Source organism: Moschus berezovskii, chromosome 11 (assembly GCF_049115385.1).
Source record: "Moschus berezovskii isolate FMDL1 chromosome 11, NW_MosBer_1.0, whole genome shotgun sequence".
NCBI classification, from domain to species: Eukaryota; Metazoa; Chordata; class Mammalia; order Artiodactyla; family Moschidae; genus Moschus; species Moschus berezovskii.
Window position 1 is genome coordinate 108,310,313 of NC_142470.1, and position 14,717 is coordinate 108,325,029.

General features: G+C 40.6%; 1 protein-coding gene, 1 non-coding gene and 1 pseudogene across 9 annotated transcripts in view; 1 reads left to right on the plus strand and 2 right to left on the minus strand.

Moving 5' to 3' along the window:
- ANAPC1 (anaphase promoting complex subunit 1) overlaps window positions 1–14,717 on the minus strand; it is a 105,490-nt gene that overhangs the window by 74,008 nt on the left and 16,765 nt on the right. For 7 of the 8 annotated variants that reach the window (XM_055399044.2, XM_055399045.2, XM_055399042.2 and 4 more), the window contains 7 exons: window positions 14,264–14,359; window positions 11,570–11,660; window positions 11,405–11,470; window positions 7,609–7,743; window positions 6,138–6,275; window positions 5,504–5,564; window positions 3,416–3,603 (listed from right to left, as the gene is read on the minus strand). In XM_055399044.2, coding sequence (XP_055255019.1) covers window positions 3,416–3,603; window positions 5,504–5,564; window positions 6,138–6,275; window positions 7,609–7,743; window positions 11,405–11,470; window positions 11,570–11,660; window positions 14,264–14,359 — 775 coding nt within the window. The remainder of the gene's footprint in view (window positions 1–3,415; window positions 3,604–5,503; window positions 5,565–6,137; window positions 6,276–7,608; window positions 7,744–11,404; window positions 11,471–11,569; window positions 11,661–14,263; window positions 14,360–14,717) is intronic. The other variant, XM_055399043.2, reaches the window with a different exon arrangement.
- Window positions 7,211–7,315, minus strand: LOC129540176 (U6 spliceosomal RNA). The gene has a single exon (XR_008682627.1). It is a non-coding gene; the product is annotated as a U6 spliceosomal RNA (small nuclear RNA).
- Window positions 12,856–13,237, plus strand: LOC148776262 (small ribosomal subunit protein uS8 pseudogene; annotated as a pseudogene).

The window sequence follows — 14,717 nt, forward strand, 5'->3', positions numbered from 1 at the left end:
ATGCAATTATTTGGAATAAGAAAACTGTCTCTATTTTCCCAGCAAAACTTTTCCCAAGGAAGCTGCAGAAGACAGTTCTTTCATATGATACAACACATAGAAACTCTTAAAAACAATACTTCATTTAGGTGGACAAAGGCTTTCATTCAGCACATGTTCATTAAGCACCCATCCGTGCCAGGGACTGCTATTCACCTTCCTAATGGGAGGAGAGACACACAAAATAAACAAGTAAAATATACAGCATAGTATATTTAATGAGTGCTACCAGACCACCTGACCTCCCTCTTGAGGAACCTGTATGCACGTCAGGAAGCAACAGTCAGAACTGGACATGGAACAACAGACTGGTTCCAAATAGGAAAAGGAGTACGTCAAGGCTGTATATTGTCACCCTGCTTATTTAATTTATATGCAGAGTACATCATGAGGAACACTGGGCTGGAAGAAGCACAACCTGGAATCAAGATTGCTGGGAGAAATATCGATAACCTCAGATATGCAGATGACACCACCCTTATGGCAGAAAGTGAAGAGGAACTCAAAAGCCTCTTGATGAAAGTGAAACAGGAGAGTGAAAAGGTTGGCTTGAAGTCAACATTCAGAAAACAAAGATCATGGCATGTGGTCCCATCACTTCATGGGAAATAGACGGGGAAACAGTGGAAACAGTGTCAGACTTTATTTTTGGGGGCTCCAAAATCACTGCGGATGCTGATTGCAGCCAAGAAATTAAAAGACGCTTACTCTTTGGAAGGAAAGTTATGACCAACCTAGATAGCATATTAAAAAGCAGAGACATTACTTTGCCAACAAAGGTCTGTCTAGTCAAGGCTATGGTTTTTCCCGTGGTCATGTATGGATGTGAGAGTTGGACTGTGAAGAAAGCTGAGCGCCGAAGAATTGATGCTTTTGAACTGTGGTGCTGGAGAAGACTCTTGAGAGTCCCTGGGACTGCAAGGAGATCCAACCAGTCCATCCTGCTGCTACTGCTGCTGCTAAGTCACTTCAGTCGTGTCCAACTCTGTGTGACCCCATAGACGGAAGCCCACCAGGCTCCGCCGTCCCTGGGATTCTCCAGGCAAGAACACTGGAGTGGGTTGCCATTTCCTTCTCCTAAAGGAGATCAATCCTGGGTGTTCATTGGAAGGACTGATGCTAAAGCTGAAACTCCAATACTTTGGCCACCTCATGCAACGAGCTGACTCACTGGAAAAGACTCTGATGCTGGGAAGGATTGGGGGCAGGAGGAGAAGGGGACGACAGAGAATGAGATGGCTGGATAGCATCATCAACTCGATGGAGGTGAGTCTGAGTGAACTCCAGGAGTTGGTGATGGACAGGGAGGCCTGGCATGCTGTAATTCATGGGGTCGCAGAGTCGGACACGACTGAGCGACTGAACTGAACTGAAGAGAAAAATAAAACAGGTAAAGAGGATAATAAGTGGGAGACAAGGGATAAGTACCATTCTACACAGAAGAGACACAGCAGGCTGCACTGAGGTGACACCTGGCCAAGGCCTCAGCTCGTCTTGCCTGATGAAGGCATTTTCTCCAGGGTGCGTGCATGTGTGCTCAGTCGCTCAGTCGTGTCCGACTCTTTGCGGCCCCATGGACTGTAGCCCACTGGGCTCCTCTGTCCATGGAATTTCCCAGGCAAGAATACTGGAGTGGGTTGCCATTTCCTTCTCCAGGGGATCTTCCCGATCCAGGGATCAAACCTGCGTTTCCTGCATTGGCAGGAAGATTCTTTACCACGGAGCCATCTGGGAAGCCTACATTTTCTCCAGAGGGAAAAGCAAGTGCTTGGCGTGTTCAGGACAAACAATGGAAACCAGTGTGGTGGAGACAATGTGAGCGAGGCAGGGATGAATCAGAGGTTAAAAAAAAAAAAAAAAAGGAAAACCCATCCCCATTTACCCATACAGAAATACTAAAAATTCTGAGTTGGCAAAGGTTCACTACACCAAGAATAATCTGGGTGGTGAAGCAGGCACTTTTAAATGACACTGGTGAGAATGCTGATTGGACAGACAGTCCTTTTTGAACATTATTTGACCCAGTAATTTATCTTTTAAGGTTCAATTCTTGAGAACTGACCAGAGACCTAAAGATTTGTGTATTGTATATAGAAGAATGTTACTCAAATTACTCATAAGAAAAAAATCTGATTCAACAATGTTCAATTATTAGCTATTGGGGCTTCCCTGGTAGCTCAGATAGTAAAGAATCTGCCTGCAATGCAGGAGACTTGGGTTCGATCCCTGGGTTGGGAAGATTCCCTGGAGAAGGGAACGGCAACCCATGCCAGTATTCTTGCCTGGGGAACCCCACGGACAGAGAAGCCTGGAGGATTATAGTCCATGGGGTCACAAAGTTGGACACTAGCAAGCAACTAGTACTTTTACTTTTTCACAATTACAACAAAGTCATATGGTAGCCTATTATGAGAACGATAATCAGGGGAGAGGGAGGTTGAAGAATTTTTAATATGGGAAATTTTCATTGATATGATGTTTACGAGAAGCAAAAATGAAAATGTTTACAGGTTATCTCTTAGTATTATTTTCTTTTTAATCTCTCCATTTTCCAAATTTTCCTCAGTAAGCACGTATACTTTTACAATGAAGAAAAACAATGACTTTTTTTTTAAAATAGATTTGCTGGTATGAAACCCAAATGTATTGACAGGTACAGCTGAGTTACCTGGAGAAAGGTAAGTGTGATCTAGAGTGATTTCTTCAGAGTGAACCAGGCAAGGCTGTCCTGGGAAAGACCTCCAGAAGCAAAACGAAAACGTCAAGACCGAAGACACTACCCTGCTGATTTGTAAATAACCTATGAAGGACCTGTAGGAAAGTTTCCGGGGAGGGAGATGAGGAGCTTAGTTTGTATCATTGACAGACTAGATATTTAGGCTAAAGTACTTTAAATCCCCTTCAAAATTCAACCTTCCTCACAGACCAAGCAATTATGTGGAAACGGAGAGTCTGGGCCTCAAGAAAAGAACATTAAGCCATGAGTCAGAAGATACACCGTAGGCCCAGTTTTGAGCAAATCTCTAGTCTGTGATCTCCCTGTGACTCAGTTTCTTCATCAGTAAAATCAAGACTACTTGTACTAATCTAAGCATAATTTGCAGCCATGTTACAATGATAAAATGAGAAATAACAGTCAAAGTGGTTTACGTTATAAAAACATGATTCTAATTACAAGTGAAACATTATCATTAAAGTAATATTTGACTTACAATGTATAGATACAATAAGCCTTAGCATTATTCCATTTTGATGAATAAGGTATGCCTACTAGTACACTGGTGTGTTATATACTCTGAATGTTGTATTGCCAATTATGCAAACATTACACTGATAACAGTGTATCTCAGGAGGAAAAATGATCATATGTACTCACATTTCTTGTCCATGCTAAGCGGTCTGTGTTATAACCCATCATGTTCATGAGACAAGTCACAAATAAGTTCCACTCTGAGTGATCACTGGGCCCTCCTGGGGCACTGTGGACACTGTACCACTTGACGAGCATCTGAACCGCTATTTCTTTCGGCAGAATGAACTTAATTGCTTGCAAACAAGTTTGTACTATTAAAAGCAAAGATTAATTTTAGTATGCTTCTTAGGCATGAATTTCTTTTCCCCTTTTATAAAGATTTTTAAATCACTGCTATATAAAGGTCAAGCACTATGAAAAGGGAACTGCCATTAAAGAGCTGGTGGGACACAAACCTGACCTAGCCAGTCATCTGACTCTGAATTTAAAAGGGCTTGTGAGAGGTCTCAGAGCAGTTTTTTTTGTCATTAATTTTGGGTCAGAAATAGAATAACCACATAGCCCAGGTTACCTAAGACAGAACTGATTGACATCTGTGGCCCCAACAATTATTAACAGCTTCCCATTTTGTTCTCAAAGATGTCCTAGTTTGGGCAGTGAATTAAAGATCATTCTAACAAAAACACTCAATTTCTACAATAATAAATTCATATAAAAATTGTTTCAATACGTCAGTAAACATATAACAATCAATACATACATCCTCAAATAACAATACTCACCTAGCTTTAAAATATGCTCTAAATGATCAAACATTCTGGTTAACCAAAGCTTTATAACTGTTCATCATTTCTGACAGCACTGTTTCTACGGTGTTTTACATGCTCTCTGTCTTAAACAGATCAGTCAATACCATGTAATCGACATCTTTCTTATGGTTCGATACCACTAGTATGACAATCACTTACACTGCTACACTGTCACACAGCGACTCCCCAGGGTGGCAAGGGCTATCGCTATGAAGAGGCCTAGGTCTGCTTTTAGCAGGAAATGGCCCTGACCTGCAATGTTTCTGTGTCCCCACATAATCTCTTTAGAGGATTTTTTCCTTCCCTTCCCAAATTCGCTGTTACCAGGGCCCATCCCTAGCAGCATATGCTTTTTCTCATCAATTTGCTATGTGTGTGCACACACAACCAAGGCTCGAATCAAATGAAACCAATGTCAGAAAACCAGATAACCACGTCTGTCATGGTTGAATCCAGAACCAGTGTAAACCAGATACCGACTGAGGTGCTAAGGAAAGTTTTATCAAGTACAAACGCTTCTGTGCACGAACTATGTGACTTCTGTTTGCTCCCGCAACAGTAAGATATCACTTTGCTTTTATATGACTAGTCCATTAATTGTGTTTACGTATTTTGGTTAGGCTTATACTTCCTGAGATCACTAGCTAAGTACCTTTTAGAAAAGAAAGGCATCTCCATACCAACTCAGAATATCATCTACCACACTGATGAAGAGTACTTCCTAAAATGAGAAACGCACTCCAGCCCACTTAGCAAATTCCAGAGATCACAAAATGTGCCAACATTCTGCACTGGAAACTGAATTTTGAAACTAATAGACATCCTGAATTTTCTTGTATCACACAGGCATTCTTTTCTTAACTTACATTTATTGGCAAATCTTTTTGATTCCATGGTTTTCTTTCGTATTCTACGTTCAGAAATATTCTCCACCTACTACTTTCCAAATTGCATTTCAATAATTCAAGCAGACTCTGATTTTATCAAAATACTTCTGAGTGTTAAGTTTTCCTCAAAGGCAATTATGTTAATTTCTCAGAGAGATTATTTTTGCATTAAAAAACCATCAAATATGCCAAAAACTTTAAGTTGCTTGGGCTTGTTTCTCAGACTTTCTTGCAAGAGACATGTCCATATGCTATAATCTCACTGCACGGCTTCCTCCTGAGGAACCTCACAAAGTGGAGCACTCCCAGGGCCCCAGCCTTGGCGCACACGGATGGGTCACACACAGTGCTCACTAGCGCTTCACAGCTTCTCAGCACAGGAAGAAGGCCATCCCGTGGCTCCAAACATAGCAAAATGTTTAAAGCCCCAATTATTAATGTCCATTAGCAATTACTCCAAATCTTTTAAATCAAACTAAGAACACATGAAAGTGAGGTTTGATCCTCAACCATACCTAATTCAGAGGTGGCAATTTCAGGAATAGTGATCCTCACCATGGAGCCGTTACTCAGTTCCTAGGAAGAATATGGAAACAAATAAGGGCAAGGGAATAGAATCTGTTCATTCTAAATCTCTGGATGTCTAAAAAATAGCTGATGTTTAACACGACTGTTTGCCTGTCAAACAAAAATGCAATAAAACAAACGAAAAGTAAGCAGTATTTTTTTCAAACAGAACTGAATGCTTTGAAATTTCAGACACAATAAACGTGCTTATTTGTAAAACATTAACAAAAACTCTTATCTTTAAACAAAGTGCCTAATTTTCATATAAACACTGAGTCACCATCACCAAAAGTCTCACTTTTAACAACAACAAAAAATTATGTCTATATTAAAATTCAACTGAATGAACAAGCTTTATTTCCAATACACTTTTTAATAATACAAAAACGTTAAAAAGGCTGGATGAAACTACTTCAAAGAAAAATAGGGCAAAAAAATGATGTATTACAAGCGATTTTTAAAAATTACATGAAATATTTGTTTCCACTTTTCAGACAAAACTTGGCATTCTGACAAATTTTACATGACATCCATAATTCTTGGAAAGCTATCCTACCTTTTAAAAATAAATGTCATACTTACTAGCGTTACCCTGTTGCGGACAGGGTCTCTTATAGAATGAATGTAAGTTCCAAGCTGTTGGAAAGTACAATCCTCAGTATAGAGAGAATCGTGAAGCTTTGAAGAATCCCTCAGTTCTGGAACTGGGGATACCAGAACCTGTACAGGGTCACAAATACAACACGTGAAGCATTCTTGAGAAATTAGGGTGAGGACAATACATGTCTTTTGCATATGGTCTAACAACTGTACACAATGATTTTACACCATTCTGTTCTAAGTATGAGTAAGTACCCTGCAGCAGACCAAGGTCCTCACCAAGAGCAACTATAAAAAGTCAATAAAAACAGGACAACTGATCGATGGCACTGGAGAGTTGTGGAGATAACCTGGACTTGAGGGACCAAGATCAAAAGAGAAAGGAATCAAAAGTAAGTGGCCCCACAGTTTAGATCCACTTGGGATCTAATACCACTTGGTCTATCTTTAATCCCAAGATAAACCCATCTGAAACACAAATCCTAATATTCTTAACTGCATCCTCAAAAACGTACAATGTCCCAGTGACTGCATTCAGAATGAAAAACCTTTTCATCCTTTCTTCTTTAAGAGCATGTCAGGTACAGTGTAAATCCTAGCTCTACCACTTATGCTTTTAGATAAGTAACCTCCCTGTATCTCCAAGTACACATTTGGAAAACAAGGATTAATATTTTCCTAATAAAGCTGTTTTAAGGAACTAAATGAGTTAATACATATACAATGCTTAGAACAGTATCTAGTACATAGATAACACTAGAATATCCCACCCCTTGCCCTGCTTCACCGAACAGACCATGTGGATTTTTAAAAGTATTCATTCATTCCACAGACTTGTTGAGTTTTATCTTGTATGCCAAGAAGCAGAGGTACAATTATATGTTAGCAATGTTCTGCACTGACCTGCCTCCACGCCCACGCCCATGGGAATCCTCTTTACCCAAATACCCACTTCCACCTACAAACACTGTATTTGTCCTCCAGGTCCAAACCCAGTCAGACACGTCTCTCAGAGTTCCCTGTGTTACACAGTAGGTTCTCATTAGTTATCTTTTAAAAATATGGGACGTTTCACAAATTTGTGTGTTATCCTTGAGCTGGGCCCATGCTAATCTTCTCTGTATCATTTCCATTTTAGTATATTGCTGCCAAAGCAAGCATTAAATTATGATTTCTTAAAACACACAGTACATAGAGATCCCTAGATGAAAAAGAATGCATCCCTCTCCTCACTGTAGCATCCTCAAAAAGCACCTCACACATAACGAGGAAGTCACTGTACGTTTACCGAATCATTTGTGTTTGAAAATATTCATATTCTACAAGCATTAGCTAAACTTTCAATTTTACCATTTTTAAAACAGAAAAAAAGTCAACCATGGAAACAGCTAATATTTGACCCAACTTCTCTAAAACACTATCAATTTTTGACAACACCTACTCCCCTTCTCACCTCATCCAGGGATCCAAGCAGCTTACTCAAAGGGTTAGTAGTAGTAACGCCATCAAGCGGGGTGCTGGGCCGAGGCATCGTGTTGGACATTGTCAGGGAGGGAGCTGGCAGCCCAGGAATAAAAACCTTCCCCACCTGAAAGAAATCAAAAAATGTGGGGAAAAAATATGAGCTTTCATGTATCATGTTCTTGAATGAAACATTAAGGCCTGTAAGCATGTATTTCTTTTGCTATTTCAAAGTTTATGCTCACCACACACAACTAAAAAACAGGGAGAATTTAAATTTTAATAACTTATCAAATTCCACTATCCAATACAAACATCTGGACATAAATTCTCTTAGTCTGATTCCTTCTTTTCAATTACTAAGAACTTTCTGAAGGCGGGAAACAGGGGGAATGTTAATACAGTCAAGACATTAAACAAAATTCAAGTATACCATACACTTTTCCCCCTTATTGGAGGTAAAGGCAGCAGGCACATTAAGCTTTCAGAGATTATAAGCATCAGTCTTATTAAGTCTCCTGGCAGAGAGAAAAAAGTATCATTTATTTCTTGGGGCCAAAAAAAATTAAGCTGAAGTGATACTCAAGAAATTAAATCCAACCTAACCCAAACTGTGCTCTCTAGCTTACAATCCATCATAAACTCTCAAACACTTCTGCCTCAAATAAACTTGACATAAATTCCTCATTGACCTTAAAAGACTGAGTCAACAATCATGCTAATCACTCTTTAACTATCCATAGGGTTCTCAGAAAAAAACACAGAAATTCACGTCCACAGTCTGAAAACTCTTTTTTTTTATTTATTTTTAACTGGTGGCTAACTGCTTTACTATTGTGTTTGTTTCTGCCATACAATGTGAATCAGCCATATATATACAAATGTCCCCTCCTCTTGAATGCCCTCCCAACCCCCTGAAAACTCTTGATAAAACTAAAAGGATATTCAGAACTATAGTGGAATTTTAACAATATACATACATAAATATACTATCTGAATATACTACCTGAAAACTGATAAAATTACATAAGTTGTCCAAATAAAATCCTTCGGATTAAAAAATAAAAATGACAGTCAGAACTAGTATGTAGAGATTTAAAAAAAAAAAAACATCAGCAACCATCCCTCCAGGTCATAAAAATATGGAATAAGCACATTCTATGCTGTTACTCCCACTACCTACCACCGCCACAACAGAATCTGCATGAATGTATGATACAACGAGCCAAGGGCTGTAGAAGGTGAGGAATGCTGGCAGGCTGGGGCCTGAGGACCAGGAATGCACCATGAACCCCTGCCTTTCTGTCTCTGTGTCTCTGCCTCTTCACAGCCAGGCCTTGCACCCTTGAGGGGCCTGCAACCCAGAAACGCTCTCGGCACAGAACAAAAGACAGCCCACGAACACCCTGCTCTTTTTGCCAAAACTTGGTGAGGAAGAGTGGCCAAGCAGGGAACAACCACGTTCGCCACACCTGCCCCACTTCAGTCAAATACACAAAACAAGCCACAGCCCTGGTGCCCGCCCCATCCAGACCTGAGGATGGAGACAAGGGGCGGGACCCGTCATCCCACCTATGGGCAGGAGGCAGCGCTCTGTCCCCACACAAGCCAGGCCACCCTCTCTGAGCCCCTGCTCTGCAGTAACCAGGCAGTATGGCCTCCCCGCCAATGGCTCTGCAGCGGCACAGACTGCAGATGAAGCCCTGCTCTCATGCCACACATAAGCCCCTCACACCTCCCCACAGTGTGCAGTAGCTGCCAAGGGGGAGGAGCCTGGCTCTCATCCTCACTCTGTAATAAGGTGGCCTACCCCTTCCCAGACTGCGGGTGGAGCACTCCATTCCATCCCCACCCTGTAATAACTAGGCGGTAGGGAGTGAGGGGAGGGATGGGGAGGTAGGAAATAGAGAAAAGGACTTTCTAAATATGTGCATGAAATCCTGGGCAGGCCTCTGTGCGACTGACAGTGACACAGTAAAACATCTGAGAACTAAACCCTGATTTAGTTCTCAAACTGGCCTCGATGTAGCCTGGAAGTTCAAGCACTCCACAATTTCATCACGGGAGCAGACCCCCCAAAAAAAGACCCAATCAGGAAAGGAGTAGCTTAACAAACTAGAGAACTTTTAGACAATAACCAATCTATCCCAGACAAACACTGAGGGAAAATACTACTCCCTGTGAACAAAGGCCAGGGGGTAGGCTGGACCTCCATTCTCACCTCGCTCTAATGAGGCACTGATTTGGGGGAAAAAAAATAGTACTTTGGATTAGCAATAATGTAATGAAGACTGGGGTTTCCCAGGTGGGAAGCTAGTGTTAAAGAACCCACCTGCCAGTGCAAGAGACGTAAGAGATGCACGTTCGACCCCTGGGTCAGGAAGATCCCCAGAGAAGGAAATGGCAACTCACTCTAGTATTCTTGTCTGGAGAACCCCATGTACAGAGGAGCCTGGCAAGCTGCGCTCCATAGGATGGCAGAGTCAGACATGACTGAAGCGACTTGGCACAAACACTAAAGAAGCTTTAAGAATTCACACACTGCTGGAGGCAAGGAGTACAACCTTGCAACCCTGATACAACCTACACTGTGGAAAACAGTATGGCGCCACCAGGATAAGCTGAATATGCATATATTCTGAAGACTAGGAGATGCATGTTGTTTACAAACCCTTTTAAGCATTGTTTATCAGAAGAAACAGCAGAAACAACAAAACAATCCTCACGGCTGGCAAAGTTCTGGTGCAATCACACAACGGAAAATGTAACAGTAAGTCAGCAGCAGCTTTGTGTCCACAAACATATATCTAAGAATATTCAATAATATAATACTGAGCAGAACAGTCAAGTCAGAGAAGAGGACATGGCATGTTTCATTTATATGAAAATTCATATACAAAAAAACAACTTATTCTTTAGTGATATAATTGCAAAAAGTAGGAAAAAAAACCAGGGACTGATTTATCACAGAAGACACTGTCTACCTCTGGGGGATGAGGATGACACGGGAAAGAACACCAGGAGACTGTAAAACTATGGGCAATAGTCTATTTCCTAACCTGGGTGGAGGGTACACGAATGTTCACTTCATTGTTCTTCAAACTGTGTATATTTAAATTTCATACTTTACACGTGTAAAATTTACATTGTTCTGTATATAAATTTCACAACTGCTTAAAAAGAGACAGCCAACATACTACATAGTATACATTTAATGTACCTAATGCAACTTTACTAAAATTTCAGAGTTAACAAACCTGACCATACATTAATTTTAAAACTACATTCTTTATAAAACTTCAGTTAACCTTTTCTCCTTTTATTAAAAAATAATTTATCTACATTCCTTGAAGCTTCCCCAACTGCACTGTGTTCATAATGTTAATCCATCTAATGACCATGAGACCTAGACCTCCAAGTTGCTGTTGCTTAATCACTAAGTCATGTCCAACTCCTTTGCAACCCCATGGACTAAAGCCCACCAGGATCCCCTGTTCATGGGATTTCCCAGGCAAGAATACTGGAGTGGGCTGCCATTTCCTTCTCTGGGGATCTTCCCAATCTGGGGATCAAACGTGCATCTCCTGCATTGGCAGGCTGGTTCTTTATCACCACCAGGGAAGTACTCCAAATTAGGTTCAACCTAAACTGAAGGGTTCATTTTCAACTCTTACGGAGATCTTCTGCCAAATTCCACAGTCATGAGGTAACAAATTTTAAAGACCAAAAACAAGCAAGAATGAAAGAAGCAGTCCTACTAACAGCATGGGGAGCTATGTGTTACTTACCCGCACCACCCCTGTGTACAGCACCAGGTTTCCACTGCTCTCCAGGACCAGCATGGTGTCTATCTTCTTGAAAAAAAAAAAAAATAGCAAAATTTTTTTTTCCCAATTGTGCAAATTATAAAGTACAAAGATTTTCAACTTTTCAAGAAATATGCCTGCATTTACCTCCACTGGCGCTGCATCCTTTGCCTGGATATTGGTGACAGAGCCAAAGATGAGCTGCGTTTTATCATTACTCTCTTGAAACTTTACACATCTAAACATTCAAATTAAGAAACAAATGCAGTATTGATACATGCAACAAACCTGTACTTATACTTAATTCAAGGGTATTAGGCTGACAGTTAAATGCCCATTTCAGAAGGTTACTTACTGTTGGGTTCCACTTATATAACATCTTCAAATGACAAAATTACAGAGACAGAACAGATTAGTGGCTGCCAGGGACTGGGGACAGTGGGAGGTCGGTGTAATGTGCATGCTTAGTCACTTAATCGTGTCCAACTCTTTTGTGACCCCATGGACTGTAGCCCGCAGGCTCTGTCCACGGGATTCTCCAGGCAAGAATACTGGAACGAGTTACGATTTCCTCCTTCAGGGGATCTTTCCGACCCAGGAATCAAACCTGTCTCTTGCATCTCCTGTGGCAAGTGGGTTCCTTACCAGTGAGCCACCTGGGAAGTCCAGGGTGTGCAGTATGTGACTCTAAAGGGTAGCTAGCATGAGGGAGATCTGCGAGGTGATAAAGAAGTTCAGAATTTTGACTGTGGTGTCTACACACAGCAACACGTGAGAAAACTTCACTGAATCTCACACACACACACGCAAATGAGTACATGTAAACCTGATGGTCTGAACAAGATCTATGGACTACACCGACGTCAATTTCCTTGCTTTGGTAATGCACCATAGTTATGTAAGATGTTACCTGTGGGGAGACAAGTACTACATTATAACTTCCTATGATCTGTAATAATTTCAAAATTAAGGGGTCAATACATTGGCAAATATATGAATACACATTTCACCTAAGAAGATAAACAAATGGCTAATAAGCACATGAGAAGATGCTCAACATCATCAGTCATCAGGGAAATGCAAATTAAAACCACTTCAAAACGGCTACAAAGAAAATAACAATATCAAACGTTGTCAAGGATGAAAAATTGGAACACTCAAAAATTGCTGGGCAGAATGTAAAATGGTGCAGTTTAGCTGGAAAACAAATTTAGCAATTTCTTTAAAAGCTAACAATGAAAGGGAGGAGGGAGGGGGATTCGGGAGGGGGAACTCATGTACATCCGGGGCGAATTCATGTCAATGTATGGCAAAACTAACCAATATAATATTGTAAAATAATTTGCCTCCAAGAAAAAATAAATTAATTAAAAAAAAAAAAAACTGACAGAGTCCTCTTTCCAGCATCTTTCTGTGCCGCCAGAACAGTGCACATGAATGCCCTGGCTGAAGTTCTCAAGAGTATCAACAGTGCCAAAAAGAGAGCCAAACGCCAGGTCCTTATTAGGCCGTGCTCCAAAGTCATCGTCAGGTTTCTAACTGTGATGATGAAGCATGGTTACAATGATGAATTTGAAATCACTGATGATCACAGAGCTAGGAAAATTGCTGTGAACCTCACAGGCACGCTAAGTAAGTGTGGAATGATCAGCCCCAGATTTGACGTGCAACTCAAAGATCTATAAAAATGGCAGAATAACCTGCTCCCATCCAGTCAGTTTGGTTTCGTTGTACTGATAACCTCAGCTGGCATCATGGACCATGAGGAAGCAATGAAAACACACAGGAGGGAAAATCCTTGGATTCTTTCTCTAGGGATGTAATACATACAAATAAAATGCCTCAGAGGACAAAAAAAAGCTGACAATGCATTTATCATTTGATCCACTCCTAGCTATCGGACACGACTGAGCGACCTCACTTTCACTTTCACGCATTGGAGAAGGAAATGGCAACCCACTCCAGTGTTCTTGCCTGGAGAATCCCAGGGACGGGACAGCCTGGTGGGCTGCCGTCTATGGGGTCGCACAGAGTCGGACACGACTGAAGCGACTTAGCAGCAGCAGCAGCAGCTATCTACATACCTATGAACATGAATCACGTATGTCCACACAAAGATTTTGGCTCCAGTGATCATAATGCCATAACGCACAATGGTCAAGAGTAGAAACAAACCAAGTGTCCATCAACTAATGAACAAGGTGTGGTACATTTATATAACACTACACAGTAATAGGAATAAAATGTTTATACATGTTACAACGTGGTGGGTCCTAAAAAAAACATGCCAGGTGAAAGAAGGCAGCAGATACAAAAAACTATCTATTGTATGACTCTATTTATATAAAATATCCAGAAAAGGCAAATCTGCAGGGGCAGAAAGCCTATATTCTGCTGGTCTGAGGTTGGGAACGGGAACACAGACTGACTGAAGTAAAGCACAAAAGATCTTTCAAAAGTGATAGAAGAGTTTTAAAACTGGACTGTGGTGACGTTACTAAAAATTTACTAAAAATCATTTAATTATACACTTAAAACATGTTAATTTTATGGTATATAAATTATTTCAATAAAGTTATTATGCCAAAAAAAGAGAGAAAGAGAAAAAAAGAAAGAACAGCCCTAGAGATAGAAGCACAGGTTCGATCCCTGGGTCAGGAAGATTCCCTGGAAAAGGAAATGGCAACCCCCTTCAGTATTCTTAACTGGAGAATTCCATGGACAGAGTAGCCTGGCGGGCAACAGTCCACAGAGTCATAAAGAGTCACACACAACTGAGCAACTAAGCACCTAACACAAATTTATTTACACTGATTAAATGAAAAACATAAACACACTTACCGTAACTGGAGCTCAGAATCTACTAAATAGCACAAGAACTTCTGCCCACATAGGTCAGATGTAATAAAGACTTTGGAGGCCTGTGAATTTTTCTTCCTGTAATAGAGATATTAATAAAGAAAATGGTAGCACTGGCTTAAAAATCTACCTAAGATATTAATAAAAAGTCTTTGAAAATACAAGAAATACTAATTGGGCCAAGCAATAACCTTGAAGACACAAAAGCACTTCTAAGATCTGAACTTCATCATTTCTAAGATTCCTCTCAGCTCTGATTCTGAGTCCACTACATAGCTTTTTGGGAGAAAATTACAATAAATGTAATCATTACCTAGACTTTTTAATTCTACACTATGCTAGTTGCCTACTGCCAAAGTAATGCAAACTTGAATTCCTATCTCTTACAAGGTCTAAGGGGTCAGACTTTTTATAACATGACCTCTCCAATCTATCC